We start from the raw sequence: 24,584 nt of genomic DNA on the forward strand, positions 1-24,584 counted from the left end.
AAAAATGATAAACTTCTAGTCTCGAGGAATGTTAATTTTGTTGAAAATGAAAGTGGATTTGAAAGAAACATATCACAAGGCATAAATTCTAATTATTTAAACTATTGTCTGATGATGAAAATATTTGTGTAGAACCTCCTATTGAGAATAGAACAACAGTTGAACCAATAGTTTACACTAGAAGAAATCAAAACGTACTCGATGAAGGTACAAATCAAAGTAACCATGAAACATTAGAAATTCTCTCAGAACAAACCACTATTCGTAGATCTGAACGAATTTCAAGAATTCCAAATAAATTTGTCTTATGACTCATTTTCTCCTAAACATAGATCATGTTTTATAGCTATTCATTCATATTTTGAACTCTCATGTTACAATGAAGCAAACAATTTACCCAAATGGGAAATTATAGAATTAGATGCTCTTAAAGAATCTAATACTTGGGAAATTATAAACTTACCCATTGTAAAGAAGACTATAGGCAAGGATGAGTTTTTAAAGTAAAAACCAAAAGTGATGGATCTTTGGAAAGACATAAAGCCATGCTAGTTGCTAAAGGATATTCTCAGGAATAAGGAGTCGATTATGAAGAAACTTTTGCTCCTGTTGTCAGGATGACCACTTCTTGTAGCTATTGCAACTACTAAAAAATGAAATATATTCTAAATTGATGTTAAAAATGCTTTTTTAAATGAGAATCTCAATGAAGAAGTATACATGGATGTTCCACCTTGATTGATAATTCCTTTAGGTAAAGTGCTTAAATTAAAGCCTTAAACAAGCACTTAAAGCTTGGTTTGATACTTTTAACAATGTTATTACAAGATATGGTTTTAAACCATGCTATACTGATACAACGTTATTTATCAAGAATTCCTATGCAGGTATTATAATTTTACTTTTATATGTTGATGATATGTTGATTACAGGTAGTGACAAAGAAGCAATCAAGAAAGTAAAACAATTTTTGAAAAATTCTTTTGAAATGACAAATCTTGGGTTCCTAACATACTTTCTTGGTATAGAAGTATCATATTCTAACCGAGGGTACATATTGTCATAAACAAAGTTTGCTTCAAATATTATTGACAGGTCAGTACTATCAAATGATAAAGTTGTTGACACTCCAGAGACTGTTGGAATGAAGATGCGAGCCGATGATGGAGTTCCTTTGGACAATCCAACTCCATTCAGACAACTCGTGGGGTCTCTTATGTATTTAAGTATTACAAGACCAAACATAGCTCATGATGTACATATAGCCAGTCAATTTCAATATGCTCCAACTTCAGCTCATATGAGTGCAGTCATGAGAATTATCAAATACATTAGAGGCACAATAAATAAGGGAGTTTTTCTATCTTCTTTCTCCTTAGATTTTATTGCATACTTTGATGCTGATTAGGGAGGGGATTCAAATAATAGATCAACAATTGTTTTTTTTGTGTTTTTAGGTGAATCCTTAATTTCATTGAGGTGCAAGAAACAACAAAATGTGTCTTTATCTTTTACAGAAGCTGAATATAGAACAATGGTGACTACTACCATGAAAATCGTGTGGCTCAAGCAACTAATTTCAGATATGGGAATTCATTCTCAGAATCCTACAACATTGTGCTGTGACAACAAGAGCTCTATATACATTGCTCAATATCATACTTTTCATGAAAGAACTAAGTATATAGAGTTGGACTGCCATTTCGTTCATGAATAATACTTAAAGAAGATTATTGATCTTCCTTATGTGACAACAGAATATCAACTTGCTGATTTCTTCACCAAGGCACTGTGCCCACCAAGATTCAACTTTTTACTTAACAAACTTGCGGTGATTTCACCAAAAGTTTGAGGGAGACGGTTAGAAAATAACATATATATGTATATACTTGAATATATATATACATACTCTTTGTAATATAAGAATATGTATATGTATATAAATATATATTATATATGTATATCTTTATAATCTTTATTTTTCTGTATTTTTGTTTTATTTCTTTTTATTCTTTTTTTTGTTTTGTCTTTTTCCTTAACAGTCATAATGACTGTCACTGTACAGTCTGGCTGACTGTCAATGTACAGTCACCCGTCAATATTTAGCTGTTGACAAAGAGCTGTTGAGCTGGGAACAGCCCAACAACTCTTTAAGTGAGCCAACACTCTATAAATAAGGGCCATTTGTGCCCATTGTAATATACATTTTGTAGAGGGTTTTACCCCTCAATAATATTCAGATTAACGTTCCTTTAAGCACTCTTTTTACATCTTTGTCGTGAAGCATTTATATGTTATTTTGTTCTAGCATATTTGGTGGATGTATGTTTTGTCAAGTTATTTATTAAACTTGATTATTTGTGAGGCTTCTTTTCAATTATGACTTATGAAAAAACACCCAAACACGTCATCATATACCCATTACACATGCTGATCAAACCCATAAAATACCTATCTAAACATTCACCACGATTTTTGCTTTTAGGGTTTTGAAACTGGCTTTCTCCAAAAAATGTTTTCTCTAAACCGATTTACCAAGTCACCATTTTGGATTTTCGAAAGTCTTTGTCATGTAGATCCATTAGCCATAGGCGGCTCTAGGCATTGATCACATGTAGATCCAATTTCTGGACCAAAGGAGGGTATGCCAATGCATTTCGAAATCGAACACCATGTAACTAGAAATGTTCTACCTCGAAAACGTTTTCCCGTAACGAAACCTTCGCTTTTTCATCTACACGTGTCTCCTTTCGAGATGATTTAGGTCTTCTCCAAGGTGGTTGCTGTAAAATTGTCTTCAATGAGACAATACGCATACATGCACAAAGGCATGAAATGCCACAATATATTAGAAAAGAGAAATGCTTGAGCTCTCAAGCTTGAGAATACAAAGGGGGAACACCCCTATTTATACAAGTGCAAAAGGGAACCACCTTGGGGCTCCCAAAGGAGTCATTGGGAGCCCCCAACCCCCAATGACTCTATTGGGAGGCCCCCAAGGTGATGTCAAGTCATAAAAAAGAAGAAAAATAAAAAGTAAAAATAGAAAAAGAAAGGAAAAAATAAAGAATGAAAATACAAGCATATTCCAAGTGGAATATGCGTAAAATTGGATATTACAGAATTACCCTTTTTGGGTATTATGATAAAAGTGTATATATATATATATACACGTGCAATGGGATCTTTGGGTTTACATTTTAACATCCCCCCTCAAACTTACGGTGTGATGACCACAAGTTTGCCAAGAAGGAAGTGAAATCTGGGCGAACAAAGTGCTTTAGTGAATAAGTCTGTTAATTGATATTCAGATGTCACATACGGGAGATCAATGACCTTCTTTAAGTATTCTTCTCTGACATAATGGCAGTCCATCTCTATATGTTTTGTTCGCTCATGGAAAGTGTGATTCTTGGCAATATAAATTGCACTTTTGTTGTCGCAGCATAATTTTGTTGGTTCTCCAATGTAAACTCCCACATCTTCTAGAAGACGTCGAATCTACACAATTTCCATGGTGGTAGATGCCATGACTCTATATTTTGCTTTGGTGGAGGACAGAGAGACCTTATGTTGCTTTTTACACTTCCAAGAAATCAATGATTCACCTAAGAAAATACAGAAACCAGTGGTGGAGTGACGATTATTAGGGTCACCTCCCCGATCTGAGTCAGTATAAGCAATTAACCTTAATTCAGAAGAGGAAGACAAAAATACTCTCTTATTTACAGTTCCCTTTAGATATCTGATGATACGAAGAACTAACACTCATGTGAACCATTGTGGGAGTATGCTGAAACTGACTGGCAATGTGAATTGCATGAGACAGATCAGGCCGAGTGATGCTGAGATACATCAACGAGCCTACCAGTTGCCTGTAAGGAGTATGATCTGTCAAGGGAATCCCATCATCTATCTTCATTTTGAGCCCACTATTCCAGGGGTTTCAAAAATTTTGTCATCGGATATTCCTGACCTGTCAATAATCTCACAAGCAAGTTTAGTCTGAGATAGAAAATAACCACGTTGAGAATAAGCAACCTCAATTCCAAGAACGTATGTTAGAAAACCTAAGTCTGACATTTCAAATTTCGAAGTCAAGACGGATTTAATACCCTTGATTCCTTCGACATCATCACCTGTCATTAACATATCATCAACATAAAGTAATAATATTACAATTCATGCATCAAATTTTCTAATGAATAATGCAGTATCAGTATAACAAGAAGAAAATCCATTTTCTAACATTACATTGTTGAATCTGTCATACCAGGCTTTGGGAGCCTGTTTTAACCAATAGAGAGCTTTTCGAAGGTGAAAAACTTTACCTTTAGGAATTTTCATACCTGGTGGGGCATCCATATACACTTCTTTAATAAGACCACCATTTAGAAAATCATTTTTTACATCCATTTGAAAAATGTTTCATTTTTTGATAGATGCAATAGTGATAAGACATCTGACTGTAACCATTCGGGTTACGGGAGCAAATGTCTCTTCATAGTAAATGCCATATTCTTGCCCATATCCTTTAGCAACTAAGCGAGCTTTATACATTTCTAGAGATCCATCACTCTTAGTCTTAACTTTAAATACCCAACAACAATCTATAGTTTTCTTTCCAATAAGTAGAGTTTGAATAAGAGCTTTGAGTTCATTTTTCATAGCTTCTTGCCATTCTACACATTTTTTGGCTTCCTCGAAGTTCCTAGGTTCGAAATAAGAATAGATGACACTAAGACAAGTCCTATATTTAGGGGAAAAAGAATCAAATGAGACAACTCGAGATGGAGGTTTCCTATTTCTTTCAGATCGTCTCTGATCATTGGTGGGAACAGACTCACCACTTCTAAAAGTATCTCGATTTCTACGAGAGTAGGTTATCAGATCATTTGAGGTTCTATCTTCTTGACCATTGGATGAGTTAAATTCATTAATATCTATATCACTATCATGGTTTGATGATATTTTGTCATCACTAGACAAATCATCATTGCTAGACAATAGGTCAAATAAGAAAGAGTAGTCCGCATCTTCATGGTGAGAAGTATTTCTTTCATAAGCCTTTTTCATTTTCTAAAAATGACTCATTTCTTGAAACATATAATTTATCTTTCCTAGAATCGTAACATCGAAACCCTTTTTGAGTCTTCGAATATCCAAGAAAAACACAAGGAATAGCTTTAGGAGAAAGTTTGTCATTCTTATATGTAAGAACAAGACACTTACAACCAAAGACTCTTAATCTGCTATAATCAGACTCTCTTTTATATAATACTTCAAAAGGAGAGATTTTACCTCAGTTCCTAGATGATAGATGATTGATAAGGTAAACAGAGGCAAGAGCCGACTCGGCCCAGAAGTTTTTTGGAATATTTTGAGATATGAAGAGAGTTTGGGTGGTTTCAATGATATGCCTATATTTTCTTTCGGCCAATCCATTTTGTTGAGGAGTTTTAGGACGTGACTTTTGATGAATAATACCATTATCCTCAAGGTACGTCTTGAATTCGTTGGAGAGATATTCTCCTCCGGAGTCACTTCTAAATATTTTTAGGTTACAATTAAATTGATTTTTAACCATCACATGAAACAATTTAAAACATGAAAAAACTTCATGCTTATGTCTAAGGAAATGTATCTAAGAGTACCTAGAAAAATACAAACAACAACAACAACAACAACTACGCCTTCATCCCAAAACAATTGGGGTCAGCGAGTACCTAGAAAAATCATCTACAAAAATTACATAATAGGAGAACCCTCTTTTTGAAACAACCGGTGCCGGTCCCCAGACATCTGAATGAACAATTTCGAAAGGTTTAGAAGTAAACATGGATCTTTGTTTAAAAGGCATACTTCTCATTTTTCCAAGAATACAATCATTACAGGAGAATGTATTTTTACAAAGATTTTTAGCAAAATGTAAATAAGATAACTTGGTGATGTTGAGATGACCAAGTCTCTTGTGCCAAACATTTATATCCTTATGTCGAAAAACATTAAAAAAATAATTTTTTGGAACTTGAAGAGAGTCCATATAATATAAGTTTCCCTTTCTAGAGCCTTCTCCAATCAATTTCCCGGACCGACGATTCTATATTAAACATTTATCAGAAGAGAACTTAATATCACATCCATGGTTCGAGAGTTGAGAAATAGAGAGAAGGTTAAAGTTTAATTTTGGTATAAATCTAATTTTGGGAATGGAAAAATCTTGAGTTTCAAAATTACCAATACTTTTTATTTCGAGAGAAGTTTCATTCGCAGTAGAAACGAAAGATGGGAAAATATTTTTCGAATAATCGGAAAGCGGATACATGTTTGGGGACATATGAAAAGACGCACCCTAATCCAAAAGCCAAGAAATTTTACCTCGAGGGGAGAAGGTAGACAACTCCGGAGGTAGCTCCCTTGAGGAGAGGTTGGAGAGCTTCCACTATTTGGTTTAGTGAAAGAGATACATTTGAAGATGTCTCCTCCTTTTGCGGTTGAGTAGTGGTAGTCATGGCTAGTAATTTCTTCCATTTGGGACATATGGGTTTGATATGTTCCGGTTCTTTACAAAAATGGCAAACAATCTTGCTATAATCCTTCCTTCCTCGTCCACTATTTCCTCCTTGATTTTGAGTTTCAAAGTGAGGAGGACGATAAGTTCTTACATTATTTCTGGGCCTAGATACCGCATCGACTCCATCATTGTCTTCGGAGTTGGAGGGAACTACAAGCACATTTGGTCCTTGCTTACTTATACCCTATGTCACATGGGTGCAGGTGCAGGTGCGGGTGCGGGTGCGGGTGCGGGTGCGGGTGTGGGGATGCATCACTTCCAAAAAACTCGGGTGCGGGGGTGCAATAGGGGCAAAAATCTAATTTTATATATATATATATATATATAATTTTGAAGTTTTAACAATTTAACATTTAACAATTAACATTGTCATAATATCATTCATCATGCATGCAGTATATCAACCTAAATATCAAATTATCAATCAAATAAGTAACACAATTACATAAATCAACCTAAATATCAATAAAAAAAGTAAAGCATAAAAGAACTAAATTACATACCAAAGTATATCCTGATGAAGTAATGAATAATAATTTTCTTCTTCATCATCAAATGCATCACTAGAAGGAATACTGGGCTTAGCTAAATCCATGTTTGTTATATTGAAATCATGCTCTCCCTCAAAGTCACACTCTTCTGGGTTTACATCCCAAAATTTGAATGTTCATTGTCTGCGTTACAAACCCAATTTGAAAATGTTAAATACAATACAAGTATATTTAAATGAAAACTAAGAAATAATCAAATAACTAAGAGAGCAAATTAATACCTGTATTCATCATTGCTTCGCGAAAGTAATCGAAGATTTGAATAAACATATACTAAATCCTCTCCACGTTTGCTGGTGAGTTTGTTTCTCTTCATGTTGTGGATTTGAGAATATGTGCTCCAATTTCTTTCACAACAAGATGAACTAGCAGGCTGCGATAGCAATCTTAATGCAAGACATTGGAGAAGAGGTGTTACTGATCCAAATGTTGACCACCACGTGGTAGGATCTATATTATCTTCTTTTCTCGCGAATAATGCCGGTCCATATAATCTCGAAGATAAAATTTTCCAAACTCTTGTGTGCCTTGATGTAGAAGATATGCTTCTGGAAAAAGTCTTGTCATACACATATTTCTATGTCTTGATAGCTCTGGGTTTAAATTTGGAGGGACACGACCAATACCACAAGCCCGCCACTTATTTGCATAATATTTTGGATTAAGAGAATGTGCCATGCAATGCAAATGAGTGTTGCTCTTATCCCATCTTCTGACTAAAATTGTATGAATATGATTAAAAAAATCTGAATCATCCAATGCAAGATTTTTTTCTTCATGCTTGAAAACTATAACTTGTATTTTTTCTATCATATTATCCCACATTTCATAAACTCTGTGAAGCATGAGCTCATCCTTATCAACTTCTCTTAACATTTCCCAAATAGGTTGCGTAAATTAAAAAAAGTATACCACTCTGTCCCAAAACTCATCATCAAGAATGAATTTTTTAATTTCTTGAGCCTTGATATCATCATCATCACGATAGAATGTCCAATTTTCATCAGTCACCATGTTAATCAAAACATTCTTCACTCTTTTAATCGTCTTCACCATCACAATGATGAACACAAAACGTGTTTCAGCGACCTTCAACAATTTCAAGTCAGAATGCCTATTAAATATAACATTAGCACGATGGTGGTTAATAACAAAATTCCTAATGCTTTTGACATTTCTTTCTAAATCTTTAATCTATGAACATAAAGCATATGCGTGTGGATTTTCTTTTTCTTTGGGGTTGCAGATGCTCTTTAGGGCTAGATTTAAGCTGTGTGCTACACAGGGAGTCCAAAAAATATGAGGGTACTCACTCTCCAAACTCAACGTTGCACTTTTACAAACTAGAGTGTTGTCTGTAATGATTTATACCACTTTCTGATCACCCACTTCTATAAACAATCCCTTCAAATACTCTGCATTTTTATATTCTCCAGATGCATCAACTGCTTTCAAGAATATTGGGCCACTAAGCGAACAAGCAATGAAATTGATTAATGGACGCCTTTGAATATTTGTCCATCCATCAAACACAATAGAAACTCTATTTTGCTCCCATGAATATTTTTTAATCTCCATCAACCTCTCCATATTTGCCCTTTCTTCTGCAAGAAGTGTGGTTCGTATTTTTTTTGAACTTGGAGGCACATAACCACTCAAATTATAATTTGCCAAGGATGTTACTAAATCCTTCCAATAAGGATTTCTAACCGCATTAAATGGGAGTGAACCAGAATAAAAATACCTCCCAACTTTTCTATTCAATTCTTCTCTTCCATATGTATTGAATGATGCTTATATTGTTCCTCTACCTCCTACATTGACTTTTCTTTTTTTTTCAGCATCTTCTTGGTGGCTTGTAAATGGCACACTAACTGCACAAGAATCGACCATTACCTTTCTCTTCTCATATTCTTCTTGTATTTTCTTGTATTGTCTTCGCATTGCCTCATCAACTTTTCTGCAAGCTGAAATGCCATGTCCTGATATCTTCAACAAATGAACCTTCACTTTTGTGTAAGACCCAACAAAATCTCTTTCGCAGAGCTTGCATCAAAATCTCTTATTTCCACCACCTCTTTTTCTAATTTTTGCAAGTTTATCTACATGTACCCATAGTGGCCCCACATCATCAATCCCACTGCAACTATCAGCAAAATTAGCAGCAGAACTCACATGTTGGGATGAGGATGCCGCAAGTCCTTTCCATTTATCCGTCATTTTTATCCTGAAAACACAAAAGAAAATACATTCAAAATTTTAAATCAATTATACAGACTGACATTATCTTAATATAAAATCACCAAGGAGGGGGGATCTGCCCCTCCCCTGCCAAAAACAGGGTCCCCTGCCAAAAACAGAAAGCAGGGACGGGGGCTCGACCCCCTCCTCTGTCGAAAACAGAGGGAGCAGGGGGGCTCAGCCCCTCCCCTGCCGACCTAACAAGAGAGCGAGAGAGGGGGGGGGGGGCTCGACCCCTTCCCTGCCGAAAACAAAGGGAGCAAGGGGGGCTCAGCCCCTCCCCTGCAGACCCAACAAGAGAGCGAGAGGGGGGGCTCGACCCCTCCTCTGCCGAAAACAGAGGGAGCAGGGGGGGCTCAGCCCCTCCCCTGCTGACCCAACAAGAGAGCGAGAGGGGGGAGGGGCTCGACCCCTCCCCTGCCGACCCAACAAGAGAGCGAGAGGGGGGGCTCCGCCCCTCCCCTGCCGAAAACAGAGGGAGCAGGGGGGGCTCAGCCCCCCCATTGCCGATCCAACAAGAGAGCGAGAGGGGGGAGGGGCTCGGCCCCTCCCTTGCCGACCCAACAAGAGAGCGAGAGGGAGGGCTCAGTCCCTCCCCTGACGAAAACAGAGGGAGCTCAGCCCCTCCTCTGCTGACCCAACAAGAGAGCGAGAGGGGGGGGGGGGGGGGGCTCGGCCCCTCCCCTACCGAAAACAAAGGGAGCAGGGGGGGGGGGGGGGGCTCGACCCCTCCCCTACCGACTCAACAAGAGAAAGAGGGTCGTACCTGCGACGAGGGAGAGGAGGAGCTTCAGAGGTGGTGTCAGGAGGAGAGGGCTGCGCGGGAGAGGAGTGATTTGGGCAAAAGTTTTTTTTGCCCTAATCACTCCTTTTCATCATTTTTTTTAATGTCCGAAATGTGGATGAAAACGACCCTGGTGCGTTGACCTCACCCAGGGTCGTGTTGACCGCACCTGGTGCCGCACGCGCACCCACGTCGCGTCGCGTCGACGCGGGTGCGACACCTGCTTTGCCGAGTCCCTGTTACTTAGCTTATACCCATACGGGTTTCTTCACCAGTCAATTTGGTGAGAACATCCTTAAGAGAGGGAGGAGTAAAAGATGACAAAAGAGAAGACTTTATTTGCTCAAATTCGGGCCTTAGCTCATTCAAAAAATTGAAGAATCGATCTTCTTCTAATTGTTTGTGTCGAAGTTCAATCGCCTCTCCACTCCATTTTGGTTCGAGCATAGCAAGCTCATCCGAAATGGAAAAAAGTTCGGCGAAATATTCCCTAATGGTCATTTTGTCTTGAAGAAGAGTTAGAGCCTTCTTTTGAAGATAATATTTATAAGATAAGTACCTAGAAGTATACATTTTCTCAAGATACTCCCACGGTTGAGAAACTTTTTTGAATTTGATAATATTTGCGTTGATTTTAGTCTCAACGGAGGAAAAAATCCAAGACAATATTTTAAAATTCTTCATTTCCCATTCATCATGCTTTTTCGAATGTTCCTCAAGGGCTTTGGTTCTTTCCTCCTCTTCAAGGATCTTAATTTCGCCTTTCTCCATCAAGGTGATTTTTGGTTCCGGTTCCGGGATTGTGCCTTTCACATAACCCTAAAGACCTTTCCCTTTTATGTGAGCCTCTATGTTTTCGGCCCAAACATGATAGTTGGAGCCATTGAGTTTAAAACCAAGAGAGAAGTGAGACTCTTTTTCACCCATTAGAGAGGAAAGATGTGAGGAGAGATACGTACCGCAACAAGATTTTTAGATCTTACTTATCGTGAAACCCTTCTAAAATAATAAAAGAAGAGACGCCTCCACTCCAATCTTCAAGATGCCAAAGGCACGTTTTTCGAGGCACTCGAAAAATAAAGAATCACACAATCTTCAACCTTTAACCAAGCTCTGATACCATGTAAAATTGTCTTCAATGAGACAATACGCATACAAGCGCTAAAACCTCACAAGAGTTGTGCACAAAAAGACACTCAAAGAACACTTGAACCAGAGTTGCAAGTTGAGGAAGCGGGAAGCAGAAGCGAGAAGTGAGGCACTTTAAAAAATGTAGGAAGCGGGGAAGCGTGGGACCACTTATAAGAAAATTACGAACCGTCTCGGAAGCGGCCTAGGAAGCAAACCGGAAGCGACCTAGGAAGTGAACCGGAAGCGAGGGGAAGCGAAAAAATGGAAAAAGCGAGGGGGAAGCGTGCTTCCCATAAATGGAAAGCGCGCTTCCCATAAAAGGGAAACACACTTCCCATAAAAGGGAAACACACTTCCCATAAAAGGGAAGCGCGCTTCCCAAAAAAGGTGGACGCTTCCCCACGCATTTCGGAAGCGCGACGTTTCGCGCTTCCGAAGCGCGTATCGGGGAAGCGCGCTTCCCCATTACCCTAGGCGCTTCCGGTAACTCTGACTTGAACTAATATGCACAAAGGCATAAAACAACACGAACATGCACAAAGGCATGAAATGCCACAATATATTAGAAAAGAGAAATGCTTGAGCTCTCAAGCTTGAGAATACAAAGGGAGAACACCCCTATTTATACAAGTGCAAAAGGGAACCACCTTGGGGCTCCCAAAGGAGTCGTTGGGAGCCCCCAACGGTCACAATTGTGACCGTTGGGCCCCCCCAACGACTCTATTGGGAGGCCCCAAGGTGATGTCAAGTCATAAAAAAGAAGACAATTAGAAAAAGGAAAAAATAAAGAAGGAAAATACAAGCATATTCCAAGTGGAATATGCGTAAAATTGGATATTACAGAATTACCCTTTTTGAGTATTATGATAAAAGTATATCTATACATATATAATATATGTATATGTCTCTCTCTCTCTCTCTCTCTCTATATATATATATATATATATATATATATATATATATACGTACAATGGGATCTTTGGGTTTACATTTTAACAGTTGCAGGTTTCTAATAGAGGTTTAGACCACCTCCGAGGTTGGGAGGAGGAAGGAGATGTGAGGAAGAAGAGAGCGATGCACTTCAACTGGGAGAGAGAGGTTAAATAAGCACAATAGGGGGGGGGGCATCCCCTCCTATTGGGTCTCCTTTTTCCTTCTAGAAATAGAACTCTATCTCCAACTGCCTAGAGGTGGGCCCCACTAGGTGGGATGTCTCACTTAGAAGGCTCCTCTAGGTGAGTCTTTCAACTCCACTCAAATTCCTCCTCTAAAAGAATTTTAACCCTCTAGGTCTCTTAAGAGTCCTTCAAAAATAAAATTTCAATCTTTAACTAAATGCAGGGTCCACTAGAGGGGCGTCCCACCTTCTCTAGAATCCACTTAAGTTACTTAGAGATCCTCTTTCATGAGGTCTCTAGAATATAAAGTAGGCCCCACCTAGGTGGCACCCTACTTAGTTCCAATCCAAGTGATCCAGATTTGAAAACACTAGACCGTATCCAATCCCAGTTGGGGTTGGATCTAGGTACCAAACATTATTTTCAAATCCAACACTTAAATTAAAGGTCATTATCTATAAATGAAGTCCAAATCAATATTGGATACAAATACTAAGGTTTGGATATGAAAATGACTCATCCAAGATCCATAAGTTATTGGCCACCCCTGACCCCTGTGGGCCACCACGTAGGCACATGGCACCCCGTTGGGTTGGGCGTGACCCTTTGGGTCTCATGAGGAACCTGGGTTGAGTCCAAAACATAGCTTGGTCAATTTTAAACAACCAAATTCTGAACCTTATCCAAGTTAGAAAACCCAAAATAGAGGTCAGTCAATTTAAAAAATCGCATTTTCTTAACCAACCCATAACCGAAATCACCAAATTTGATCTCCTGCGAGATCTACGGCTCATAACGGACCTAACTAGTCCTAGTTCTATCTTAAACTTTTGAATTTCGCTTGAATTTAGCATGGTTTTAACTTGAATTTTGCTTGAATTTAAAAATTAAAATGAATCGAATTTGCAGGTATTACCAGCCACATATAAGCAAGGTTTTAAAACCCGTGACTCGGAACTCGACTCGTTCTTTATTGACTCGTGACTCGGCGGGTCAACTCGGTGACTCGGACTGGGTTTTGTTAACTTTTGATTTTAAAAGAAAAACAATATATAATTTGTTTGAAACCATGTTTTTGAGTAAACATAGTCTCCAAATGTCTGTAAGAATATAAAAACAACTGCAAAGAGCTATAAAGGTTTGCTTGAATAATTGAATTTGCTATTTATACAAGCACTTTGACAGTCAATTTGTCATGTGCCACAGAAATCTGGGAGTTTAAAGATTAAAAGTTTATTAGAAGTAGAACAGTTGGTCACGACAAGCAAAAATTCATTAATTTTGCTAGTTTAAGTCCCGACTGCCAAACCATTTCATCAGCTTGCAGAAAGTACTAGACTCTTTTAGCCTTACTCAAGACCTGGTTCTCCATTTCAACAGTTTATCTGATTTTTCATATCAATCCCAATTTTGAGGTAAACAAGGTCTGAAACTGCAAAATAGACCATTTTTTATTTGACAAAAGCAAATGCATACAAAAATCTCCTGGTTTTGCCAATAGAGTAAGTTTTTCAATGTATGTTTTTACACAGTCAATTGTACATACAATCTATTAGAACACAATTTTTTTTTTCAAATAGTTTGTCAACATGTAAGCAAGTTTCTCAAGGGCTTCATAAATCAATGGCCTACAATATGCCAAAATTTCATGACTCAAAAAAACATATTTTTACATAAAAAAATATGATAAAGGTGTGATTCCTAGCAAATAAACCATGTTGAACACATATATGAGGTCAGATTGCTTAGATACAACTTGCATCTATGATTTTTCAACTAGATTGTACAGACAGTAAACAGTAGACTACGTATATGTAAATATATCATTACCATTTGAAACTCAAAAAACGAATTTCAAACATCCCCGAACTCGCCCGAGTCAGGCCGAGTCAAGCCCGAGTCAAGCCTGAGTTTTGGCAAACCGAGTTTGCCTTGCCGGGTTGACTCGCTGGAGGGCCCAGCCGAGCCGAGTCAGCCGAGTCAACGAGTTGACTCGGCGAGTTTTAAAACATTGCATATAAGAAAAAATGGAAAGAATGGAGGATGGTCATGCCAAGATCATGTCTTGGCTAATTAATAAGGTAGATATCAAGAAATGCTCTAGTCTTGCAAAGTTTGAGCATACCAATAAGGCTTGGGAATACCTTAAAAATATGCATTGCCTTAAAGATATTGACATGTGTGCAATCTACAAGACAATGTGCGAACTATGACCCAATGTGACAAAAGTATTAGAGAATACTATAATGAGTTGTCCAAACTTTGGGAAGAGTTGACTCTTCTTGAGCCAAAGTGGCATTGTCCCGAAGATATCTAGTTTCGCCAAAAATAACTTGATATGAAACACTTACTAATTTGTAAATGGTTTGAGGCCGAAATTTAAAACCACCAAATCGGCCATTCTACATGGAGGAAACGTTTTTTCTATTGTTGATACTGGAGGAATTAACTATGGAGGAGAATAGGCTAAAAAAAATACTCCAATGAATGAAGATGATTCTGTTCTAACCATATTTAGTCCATAGAATTATATGTGCACTTATAGGCCGCCTCATTTCGAAAGACAAGGTAATGAATATGATGAAAAGAAAGTGATTTATCACCATTGCCATAAATTGGGACATTATAGGCTTCAATGCCCCCAAATTAAAGAAAACAAATGAAAAGAAAGTAGCTTCGATCGACTCATCACAAGAGTCAAAAGACCAAAGCAATCAAGATGCACCTGTATCTATGGCGCAACTAATGAAAATACTTCAACCTCTTCTCAAAGGAGCTTGTTCCTTAACTTAAGCCTCAACCAGAGCCGATGTTTCATTCTTTTTTGATCCCGATAAATGTCCTTGACTTCTTGACTCTAGTGTTTCTTTTCATATGACCCCAAATAGTAATATTTTTTCTTAATGTCATAACAACTCAAGTGTGTCACATGTTTTTACAACCGATGGTACATCTCTTGAAATAAAAGGAACATAAAATTTCAAAACTTAAATTTTTTTTATCCCAAAAGGTAGATATATTCTCAAGTTAAATTTAAATATTTTATCTGTCTCTCAAATATCTGATCATGGATATAACATGTCCTTCTCTTCTGATGGTTGTTGGGCACATGATCGTTAGTAAGGAAAGCTGATTGGGGAAGGCCACAGAGAAGGAGGCCTTTACTATATGGATTTTTAGAGTTACTCAAGAATATTTTTTGTTATAATGTTCAGAAATTGGACTTGGATCTTTGGCACAAAAGAATTGGTCATCCTCGTATATCTAAAATCCAACATTTTTTGAGTTTAGGTAAATTTTATAATTCTGAAAATTTTGCTTGTAAATAATGTATTCTTGGTAAAATGAAGAGATTACCATTTCATGATAGAACTTTTGTTTCCTCTAGGCCACTTGAGTTAATACATTTGGATGTTTGGGGTCCAACATCGATCATATCAAAAGGTGGATTCACATTATGTAATTTTTGTTGACGATTTCTCTAGGCATACTTGGATTTACTTCCTTAAACATAAATCTGAGGTTTTTTATATTTTTAAACATTTTACAAAATGGTTAAAAATAAGTTTCAAAATGATATTTTCATTTTTCGTATCGATTTAAGAGGAGAATTTTTTGTCAAAAGAATTTATGGATTATCTCATTTTATATGGTATCTCACATCAAAGATCTTGTCCTCATACACCACAACAAAATGGTTTGGTCGAACGAAAACACTACATTGTGGAAACTACTATATGACCTGATTAATAACAAATCAAATACCAAAAGAATTTTGGGCTAAAGGAGCCTTAACTTCTACCTATCTCATTAACAAAGTGCCATCTTCTTCTTTAAAAAATATAACTCTAATTGAAAAACTTGTTAAATTAACTCAAGATTAAGAGTTTTTTATGCAAATGTTTTGTTTTCACTAACAAGAATGATAAACTCTCTCCCCATGCCATTCCTTGTGCCTTCTTAGTATGATAGTTGTGACTATGAATGTAACCTTGATGATGGTCAAGATGTCATAAATACAAAACATAATTTAATTAATGAAGAGCAATCTCATAGGGACACCAACTATGTCACATCGGTGCGGGTGCGGGGATTCAGCACTTCCAAAAAACCCGGGTGCGGTAGTGGCAAAAATGTATATATATATATATATATACGAGTTTTTTCAAATTTCATTTTATATACAGCTGCACGATAGCACAAGCAAGGCACCATCATTATCATTTATTATGGAGAGAGAAAATCCTTTACAAAAAAAGGATCAGGATTGAAAAGGCAGGAGCTGTCAGCAGAATTTTGACAGACAGCTGCTGTCAGCAGAATTTTGACAAACAGCTGCTGTCAGCAGAATTTTTTTTTTTAAAAATTTCGCAGCCCATTTTATAGGGCAAATTTTTTTAAAAAAAAAATCCAAAAAAAAATGGACCTAAATGATCCTGGGTGCGGTCAACGCACCCAGGATCGGGTTGATCGCACCCGGTGCCGCACCCGCGTCGAGTCTGACAGACAGCTGCTGTCAGCAAAATTTTCAAAAAAAAAAATTTCACAGCCCATTTCATAGGGCAATTTTTTAAAAAAAAAATCCAAAAAAAATGGACCTAAATGATCCTGGGTGCGGTCAACGCACCCAGGATCGGGTTGACCGCACCCGGTGCCGCACCCACACCCGCACCCGCGTCGACGCGGGTGCGGCACCCTGCTAGCCGAATCTCTGTGACATAGGACACCAATTGTTTGCAATATTTCAGGCGTAAGGATCTCAATTTTTCATGTGCATTAGAAAAATATTCGGAAGTACAAACTAGAAGGTCATCTAGAGTCTCTAAATCTCCCGGTAAATTTATGTTCTATAAATCTTTTTCTCCCAACTATAGGACATTCATTGCATTAATAGACTCATATGTAGAACCTTAGTCCTATGCTCAAGCTAAAGATCATGCTGAATGGGTAGAAATCATGAGAGCAGAATTAGAAGCCTTAGAAAAAGCTAACAGGTGGACTATTCAAGACATTCTACAAGGAAATAAACCTATAAGTTGTAAGTAGATATATAAGGTTAAAACCAAGAGTAATGAAACTCTTGAAAGATATAAAGCGAGATTAGTTGTCAAGGAATATTTTCAAGAGTATGACAAATTATGCAAAAACTTTTACTTCAGTTTTTAGGATGACCACAGTTAGGACCTTAATAGCCTTAACTTCTATTAGAAAATGACCTATATTTCAAATGGATGTCAAAAATGTTTTTCTCAATGAAAACCTAGTTAAAGAAGTATATATAGATGCACCACCTAGTATAAGTATTTTTAAGAATAAAGTTCGTTTAGAAAAAACTCTTTATGGTCTTAAACAACTACCAAAAGCCTGGTATGACAAGTTTAATCATGTTATGCTCAAAATATTGGATTCGGAACTTGCCTGATTGACTGACACAACTTTATTTGTTAAGATTTCTGATGCAAGTATTATTATTCTTCTCCTTTATGTAGATGACATGATCATCATCGCATGAGACAAACAAAAAGTTGAAAACATTAAAAAGCTTCTTAACAATCATTTTGAAATGACTGATCTGAGTTTATTGAGATATTTTTTAGGAATTGAAGTTGCTCATTCCCCTAAAGGATATTTATTATTTCAATTTGGTATTGTTTTTAATTCTGGAATCACAGATGATGAGAGAGTTGATACTCCTGAGGTTGTCAACACAAAAATGTGAATTGATGATGAAGAACCTCTTGAAGATCCCACTCCTTACAGACAATTTATTAGAACACTCTCCTACCTCTCAATTACTAGACTTGATATAGCATACATTGTACACACAACTAGTCAATTTCAGCAAACTCTCACTTCTGTTCACATGAGAGCAGTTTTGCGTATTATTAGATACATTAAGTCTTCCTTTTCATGAGGGTTCTTCTTGTCTGTTTTATCTTCATTAGATTTAATTATTTATATTGATGCTGACTAGGGAGGTGATCCCAATAACAGACACTCAACCACTGGTTTTTTGTGTTTTCTTAGGTGAATCTTTGATTTTGTAGCGATACAAGAAGCAACAATTCTCTCTTTTGTCAACCGAAGTTGAATACCAATATATATATAATATGTATATTTATATATTTTTTCTTTTCTTTATTTTATTTTTCTCTTTTAGTTAGTCTAGTTCACTTTGAACTAGGCTCAAACTAGTGAACAACTTGTTGTTGACTAGTTTAAGAGCCATTGGAGCTAGTCCAACGGCTACAAATAGAGCCGTTGGACTAGCTCCAACGACTCTATTTGAGCCTCTTCAAGGCCCATTTCTTCCTCCCTCTCATGTTTATAAATATGTGTGATTCTCCTCTCATTTTATCAATGTTTTTTAAGCATTTTATGTGAATTAAATAAAGATTATTATTTTACTCTTGAGCCTTCTCATTTGTGCCTTTTTGTAGGTTTTGGTTAACGTATCTTTAATAGACACTGTTGTGAGCATTTGTGCTTTTGTTGAAGGTCTCCATAACCGAAACTGGTTTCTTTCAAGGCGAAAGGCTTACACACCATGCCCTGTAGTGCTTCTGGTAACCCTGGGTTATTCAGGGGATTAAATACAATGATTTCATTTTGAAGAGGTCAATCAAATATTGGGTGGAAGTTCTTTGTGGTTTTGGTATTGGGAAATACTAAACCTGCGAAAGATTGGTTTAGTCGGAGATAAACAGTTGATGGTTCTGCGCTGTGCGGAATTAGAAAATTGGGCATTTTCAGTACCCTTGGGAGTTTAGTGAATGAGCTCTAACGAAGGGAAGTTCTACCATAGTGGTTTTCATTGGTTTGCGATGTGATTGACCCAGTATGCTGGTTCCTGCCACAATCAACCATCAATGATCATTTTAAATTTTCTTTCCTTGTCACCACTGCCACCACCACCACCACCATCACCATCAATCTTTTTTCTTCTGCCATGAGCTCATCACCCAGCTTTACTCACCCCCTTCTTTTTCTTACTTTTTCATGTAAAGATTAACTTCATACTCACAAAGAGGCCCTAACATCAGGTAGAATGGAGACGACAACTTTACAGGGGGTGGCTGCTGTGGCAAGTTACAACAGGAGCCTCAGATAACTTTTTAGTTTTATTTGCTTTAATTCGTTTCTTTTTCTTTCACTTTGCTTCGCATTTGCTTCTATTTGCGCTTCTTAAATGTTTGACAGTTCCTAAGTCATGCTTCATACCTTTTTAAACTGCTTGCTTCCCCATTTCCGCTTCATGCAACACTTCCCTTATCCATTTTGTATCCTGGTAACCATGGATCGGATAATGTTCACCCGTGACTTCCTCTCACATAAGATTGATATTGGACCTTCTGACCAAGCGGTTTGTCCAAATATCTATTCCCAGGATATGTGTTGGAGAGTGTATATAGTGTGTGTTAGAGCCCATGTTTCATACCAAAGGCCTGATGTGTATATACTATTTCTTTTTCTCAGTCTTTTAAGGGTATTTTTGTCTTTATGCATAGGCCCCTTCTTAATGTGTGCTTAAAACCCATAATTACTTCGCTGGGATCCTTGAGTCTGTGCGTGCCAAAATCGGATTATGATATAGCAAGGGCCTGGTATGTGTGTGGGCAAGGGGGGCAACAGAATGGTTTTAACTACTTGAGGGGTGGACGACTGTATGGCTGGGATCCTTGGGTCTGCATTTCAAAATTGGATTATGATAGCAATGGGATGGTATGTGAGTGGGCAAGGGGGGGCAACAGAATGGTTTTAACCACTTGGGGGCGGATCATATGGCAGGTTGTCAATCTTTCCCGGGCCCCACCACCTGAACTGGGGTTTTCCTTTGTTAAAAATAAAAAAAAACTGAGTGGATTTAGGGGCTAAGCTGCCAAGTCACTGGCATTAAACATTGTTTGGTCAAACTGATAACAAGAAATGTTTCTTGTAGGATCCATGGTGGAATCCTGCGGTGGAGGAGCAGGCTGTCATGCGTATACATCGCATAGGCCAAACAAAGAAGGTTACCATCCGAAAGTTCATTGTTAAGGTACATTATTTCAAAACTGTGCTGCTAATCCATCGAATCTTTGAACCTAAATCTTCTTTTTCTATGCACATGACCCTAAAACAAATACCTGGGGATTTAAAGGAATCTAATTTGTTTTGTTACTGATTTTTTCTCAATGATTTTGGTAGTTAGACCAGTAGAGTTGCTCTGCTGTTACCAGTGTTATAAAAAATGTGCCTTGAGGCGCAAAAGGCATGCCTTGCCTTGAGGCATGGCCCTCTGTGCCTCAAGGTGCAAGCCTGAGGCCAAATATATATATATATATATATATATATATATATATATATATATATATATATATATATATATATATATATATATATATTTTTTTTTTTTTATTTTTTTTTTTTTTTTACAACAAGATTTCTGAGACATAATCAACAAAGTTTTTGTAGGTTTATCTCATATATTTTCCAGTTATTTCAGTTATGTAATAAGTTTATTAGTATATTACTATATTTTAACTTTTGTTGGTTAATCTCGTATATTTTTCAGTTATTTCAGTCATGTAATTAGTTTCTTAATATATTTTAACTTTTGTTGGTTAATCTCATATAATTTTCATTTATGTAATCAGTTTTTTAGTTAATTTTATATGTTAATCTCATATTTTTTAGAATAATCTCATATATTTTAACTTTTGTAGGTTAATCTCATATATTTTTCAGTTATTTCAGTTATGTAATCAGTTTCTTAGTATGTTTTAACTTTTGTTGGTTAATCTCATATACTTTCCAGTTATGTAATCAGTTTTTACTTACTTTTATATGTTAATCTCACATTTTTTAGAATAATCTCATATATTTTAACTTTTGTAGGTTAATCTTATATATTTTTCAGTTATTTCAGTTATGTAATCAGTTTTTTAATATATTTTAACTTTTTTGGTTAATCTCATATATTTTCCAGTTATGTAATCAATTTTTAGTTACTTTTATATGCTAATCTTATATTTTTTAGAATAATCTCATATATTTTAACTTTTGTTGGTTAATCTCATATATTTTTCAGTTATGTAATCGGTTTCTTAGTATATTTTATCTTTTGTTGGTTAATCTCATATATTTTTCAGTTATGTAATCAGTTTTTAGTTACTTTTATATGTTAATCTCACATTTTTTAGAATAATCTTATATATTTTAACTTTTGTAGGTTAATCTCATATATTTTCCAGTTATTTCAGTTATGTAATCAGTTTCTTATTAAATTTTAACTTTTTTTGATTAATCTTATATATTTTTCAGTTATCTAATCAGTTTTTAGTTACTTTTATATGTTAATCTCACATTTTTTAGAATAATCTCATATATTTTAACTTTTGTATGTTAATCTCATATATTTTCCACTTATTTCAGTTATGTAATAAGTTTCTTAGTAAACTTTAACTTTTTTTAGTTAATATCATATATTTTTCAGTTATGTAATCAGTTTTTAGCTATGTCACATGGACTCGTCTCCAAGGTCAATACACCCAGAGTCATTTTGGTCCATTTTTTGGATTTTTTTTAAAATTTTTCTGGGCTACAGAATTAAAAAAAAAAAATTTCTTGTGGGGGGGGGGGGGGGGGGGCTGCCCCCCTATAACCCCCCGCCTGCTGACAGCGCAGCGGGACCCGCGCTGGAGGAACCCCCCCCCCCTCTCCTGTAAGAAAAAAAACCCTGAATCAGCCTTCACAACTCATCACCCGTCCCCTAGTGGGCACAACTTTGACCGAGTCTTATATATATATATATATATATATATATATATATATATATATATATATATATATATATATATATATATATATATATATATATATATATATAAGACTCGGTCAAAGTTGTGCCCACTAGGGGACAGGTGATGAGTTGTGAAGCCGAGTCCCCGTGTCCAAAATTTTTGAAATTGCGCCGCACCCGTGTCGCACCCGCACCCATGTGACATAGGTTTTTAGTTACTTTTATATGTTAATCTCATATTTTTTAGTACTTATTTGAGATTTTCTATTTCATCAATAAAGCATTTCTTTATTTATTTGTATTTTTAGATATTTTTTTATAAATTTTTTAATGTTTAATTTTTTTTTTTGAGGCTTACGCTTTACGCCTTGCTTTGGTTTTTGGTGGAGCTTCTCGCTACGCCTCAACGCTTTTCACAACACTGGTTGTTACAGTAATGCCTTGGAAAGTGTGGGGATGGGGTGGCTCGGGTTATCCCAAAGCCCAGGAAAGATCCAAACCCATCACATCAAATTTTTGGTTGATGCATTGACTTGGTTGCAGGGCACAGTTGAGGAGAGGATGGAAGCGGTGCAAGCCAGGAAGCAGCGGATGATTTCAGGGGCACTAACCGATCAAGAAGTTCGAGATGCACGCATAGAGGAACTGAAAATGCTCTTCACATGAAGAGTAATGATCACTGGTGCAATCAAAGAATGTTGGAACGTTGTTTCTGAATCAAGCCTTTCAAGGTTGTGATTGAGATGCCTGTCTGGGTTACTTGCTCAGAGACCACTCGCGGCTAACCTTTTCGTGCTCTGCAACACAAGTTAGGCGTGGATTTTTCAGGTGGATGCACTCTTTTTGGTGCTCTGAGGTTTTTGTCTTGCATTTGTCTGTATTATTCTTTAGCTGCCAGTTGGGGGGGGGGGGGGGGGGGAGTGGCGACGCTTGAGATCCAAAGATCAAAGCGGAAGGCTAGACAACGAAAAAGAATAATTTTATGTCCCCATTTTCCTAATTGCGGGCGCCATACACGAAAGGAATGCTGCTTGGAGCAGAAACCAGAGAAAATCACCCTACTACTACGAGCTCTAAGATGCTTCTCCAAATTTCATTGTATAAAATTATGGCACATTTGGATGACGCACTGGAAAACCTGGTCATGTAACCCGGTTTTCTGAAGTCCTGTAGGTAACTTAGTTATTGAGAATTACTGTTTGGATGACAGTTAAGTTGCTAGTTTTCCAATTTCTTTTTTTTTCTTTTTACCAAAATAGCCTATAACATTTACCTTTTAAATCATGATGTAATTTCCTGTATTTTATTTTACCAAAATAATTTATAAAATTTTCTTTTGATTAAACATGGTAAATTTTTAAGAAATTTTGATGTGTTTTCTCTTTTTTGCTCTCTTTCACATACAAATGTACACGTTTATTAAATGTTCAATTTAAAACATGTATTTTCATCATAAGGAAAAGGTCTGTACAATATTGACTTCATTTTTGTGATGGATATATTTTTTTTTCTTCAAAAACAATCCATCACAAAAATTAAGTCCATTTTATTTTTTAAAAAACTTTGTGTGTACAACATCCATAACCAAATAAAGTCCAGTAATATGTGTCAAATGCTCTTTTACTGCTATATCTAACTTTACTGGTGCTAACATTCACCAGCAAATGATCTTTTGCTGGTGTTAAAAGCTGCCAGGGATGTCCCGCAAGCCTTGGTATGGTTTCCTTTTAGTGGGAGTGCCGGCGGCCATTGATACTTTGTCTAATTAAAAAAATTTATTTATTTTCATGTTTCATAATTTGCTTTGTTACTCTGTTTTTTTTCTTCGACAGAGAAAGCGGTGGTTAATCAGACCCCTATCAGTTATACAACCATACCATTTGGGGTTCGAACATGCAACGTCCCAACACAAGGTGACGTGCACTAACTTCTCCTGCCAGTCAAGCGGAGCCCCTATAGGTAATTTGCTTTGTTACTTTCTAAAACATGAAAATGATGAGAAATAAGTGCTCTGTCATTACATAATTCCAAATTTACAATATCAATCAGCTTACAACCACTTCTGAAAAAAAAAGAAAATGTATAATTATTGCTGTTAGGAACCTAATGGAGCATGGTGTTTGTGCTTTTGTCAGTTTTGCCATTCATCACCATGGTAATTCTACTTTTACGGCATGAGAGAGATTACATGTGTTTGCAATGACCACATTCTTTCCAATTCTATCATTTGCAATCAATGATAAAGAAAACCACTACAATGATAAATCACACAAACGCTAATCAGAAGTAGCCTAGTAGGCAGTATCCCCTATATGTGCAGTTGCGTCACAACATCACAAAAGAAACTCTGATCCATGCCAAAAGTGCAGGACACTTCCTTGAGTGGTAAGGTGTCCACATCAGG

General features: G+C 36.7%; 1 protein-coding gene across 2 annotated transcripts in view; it reads left to right on the forward strand.

Moving 5' to 3' along the window:
• Nucleotides 1-24,284, forward strand: part of RAD5 (DNA/RNA helicase protein) — a 116,202-nt gene extending 91,918 nt beyond the window's left edge. The window contains exons 19-21 of one of the 2 annotated variants that reach the window (XR_016427560.1): nt 20,339-20,437; nt 22,724-23,008; nt 24,013-24,284. Coding sequence is in view for 1 of the 2 variants with exons in the window: in XM_089986635.1 (XP_089842761.1) it covers nt 20,339-20,437; nt 22,724-22,846 (222 nt within the window). In the remaining variant the exon portion in view is untranslated. Of the gene's footprint in view, nt 1-20,338; nt 20,438-22,723; nt 23,523-24,012 lie in introns of those variants that run through there. The other variant, XM_089986635.1, reaches the window with a different exon arrangement.
• Nucleotides 24,285-24,584: the final 300 nt, after the last annotated feature.

The sequence above is a fragment of the Nuphar pumila genome, chromosome 14 (genome assembly GCF_984573655.1).
Source record: "Nuphar pumila chromosome 14, dmNupPumi1.hap1.1, whole genome shotgun sequence".
Classification (NCBI taxonomy): domain Eukaryota; kingdom Viridiplantae; phylum Streptophyta; class Magnoliopsida; order Nymphaeales; family Nymphaeaceae; genus Nuphar; species Nuphar pumila.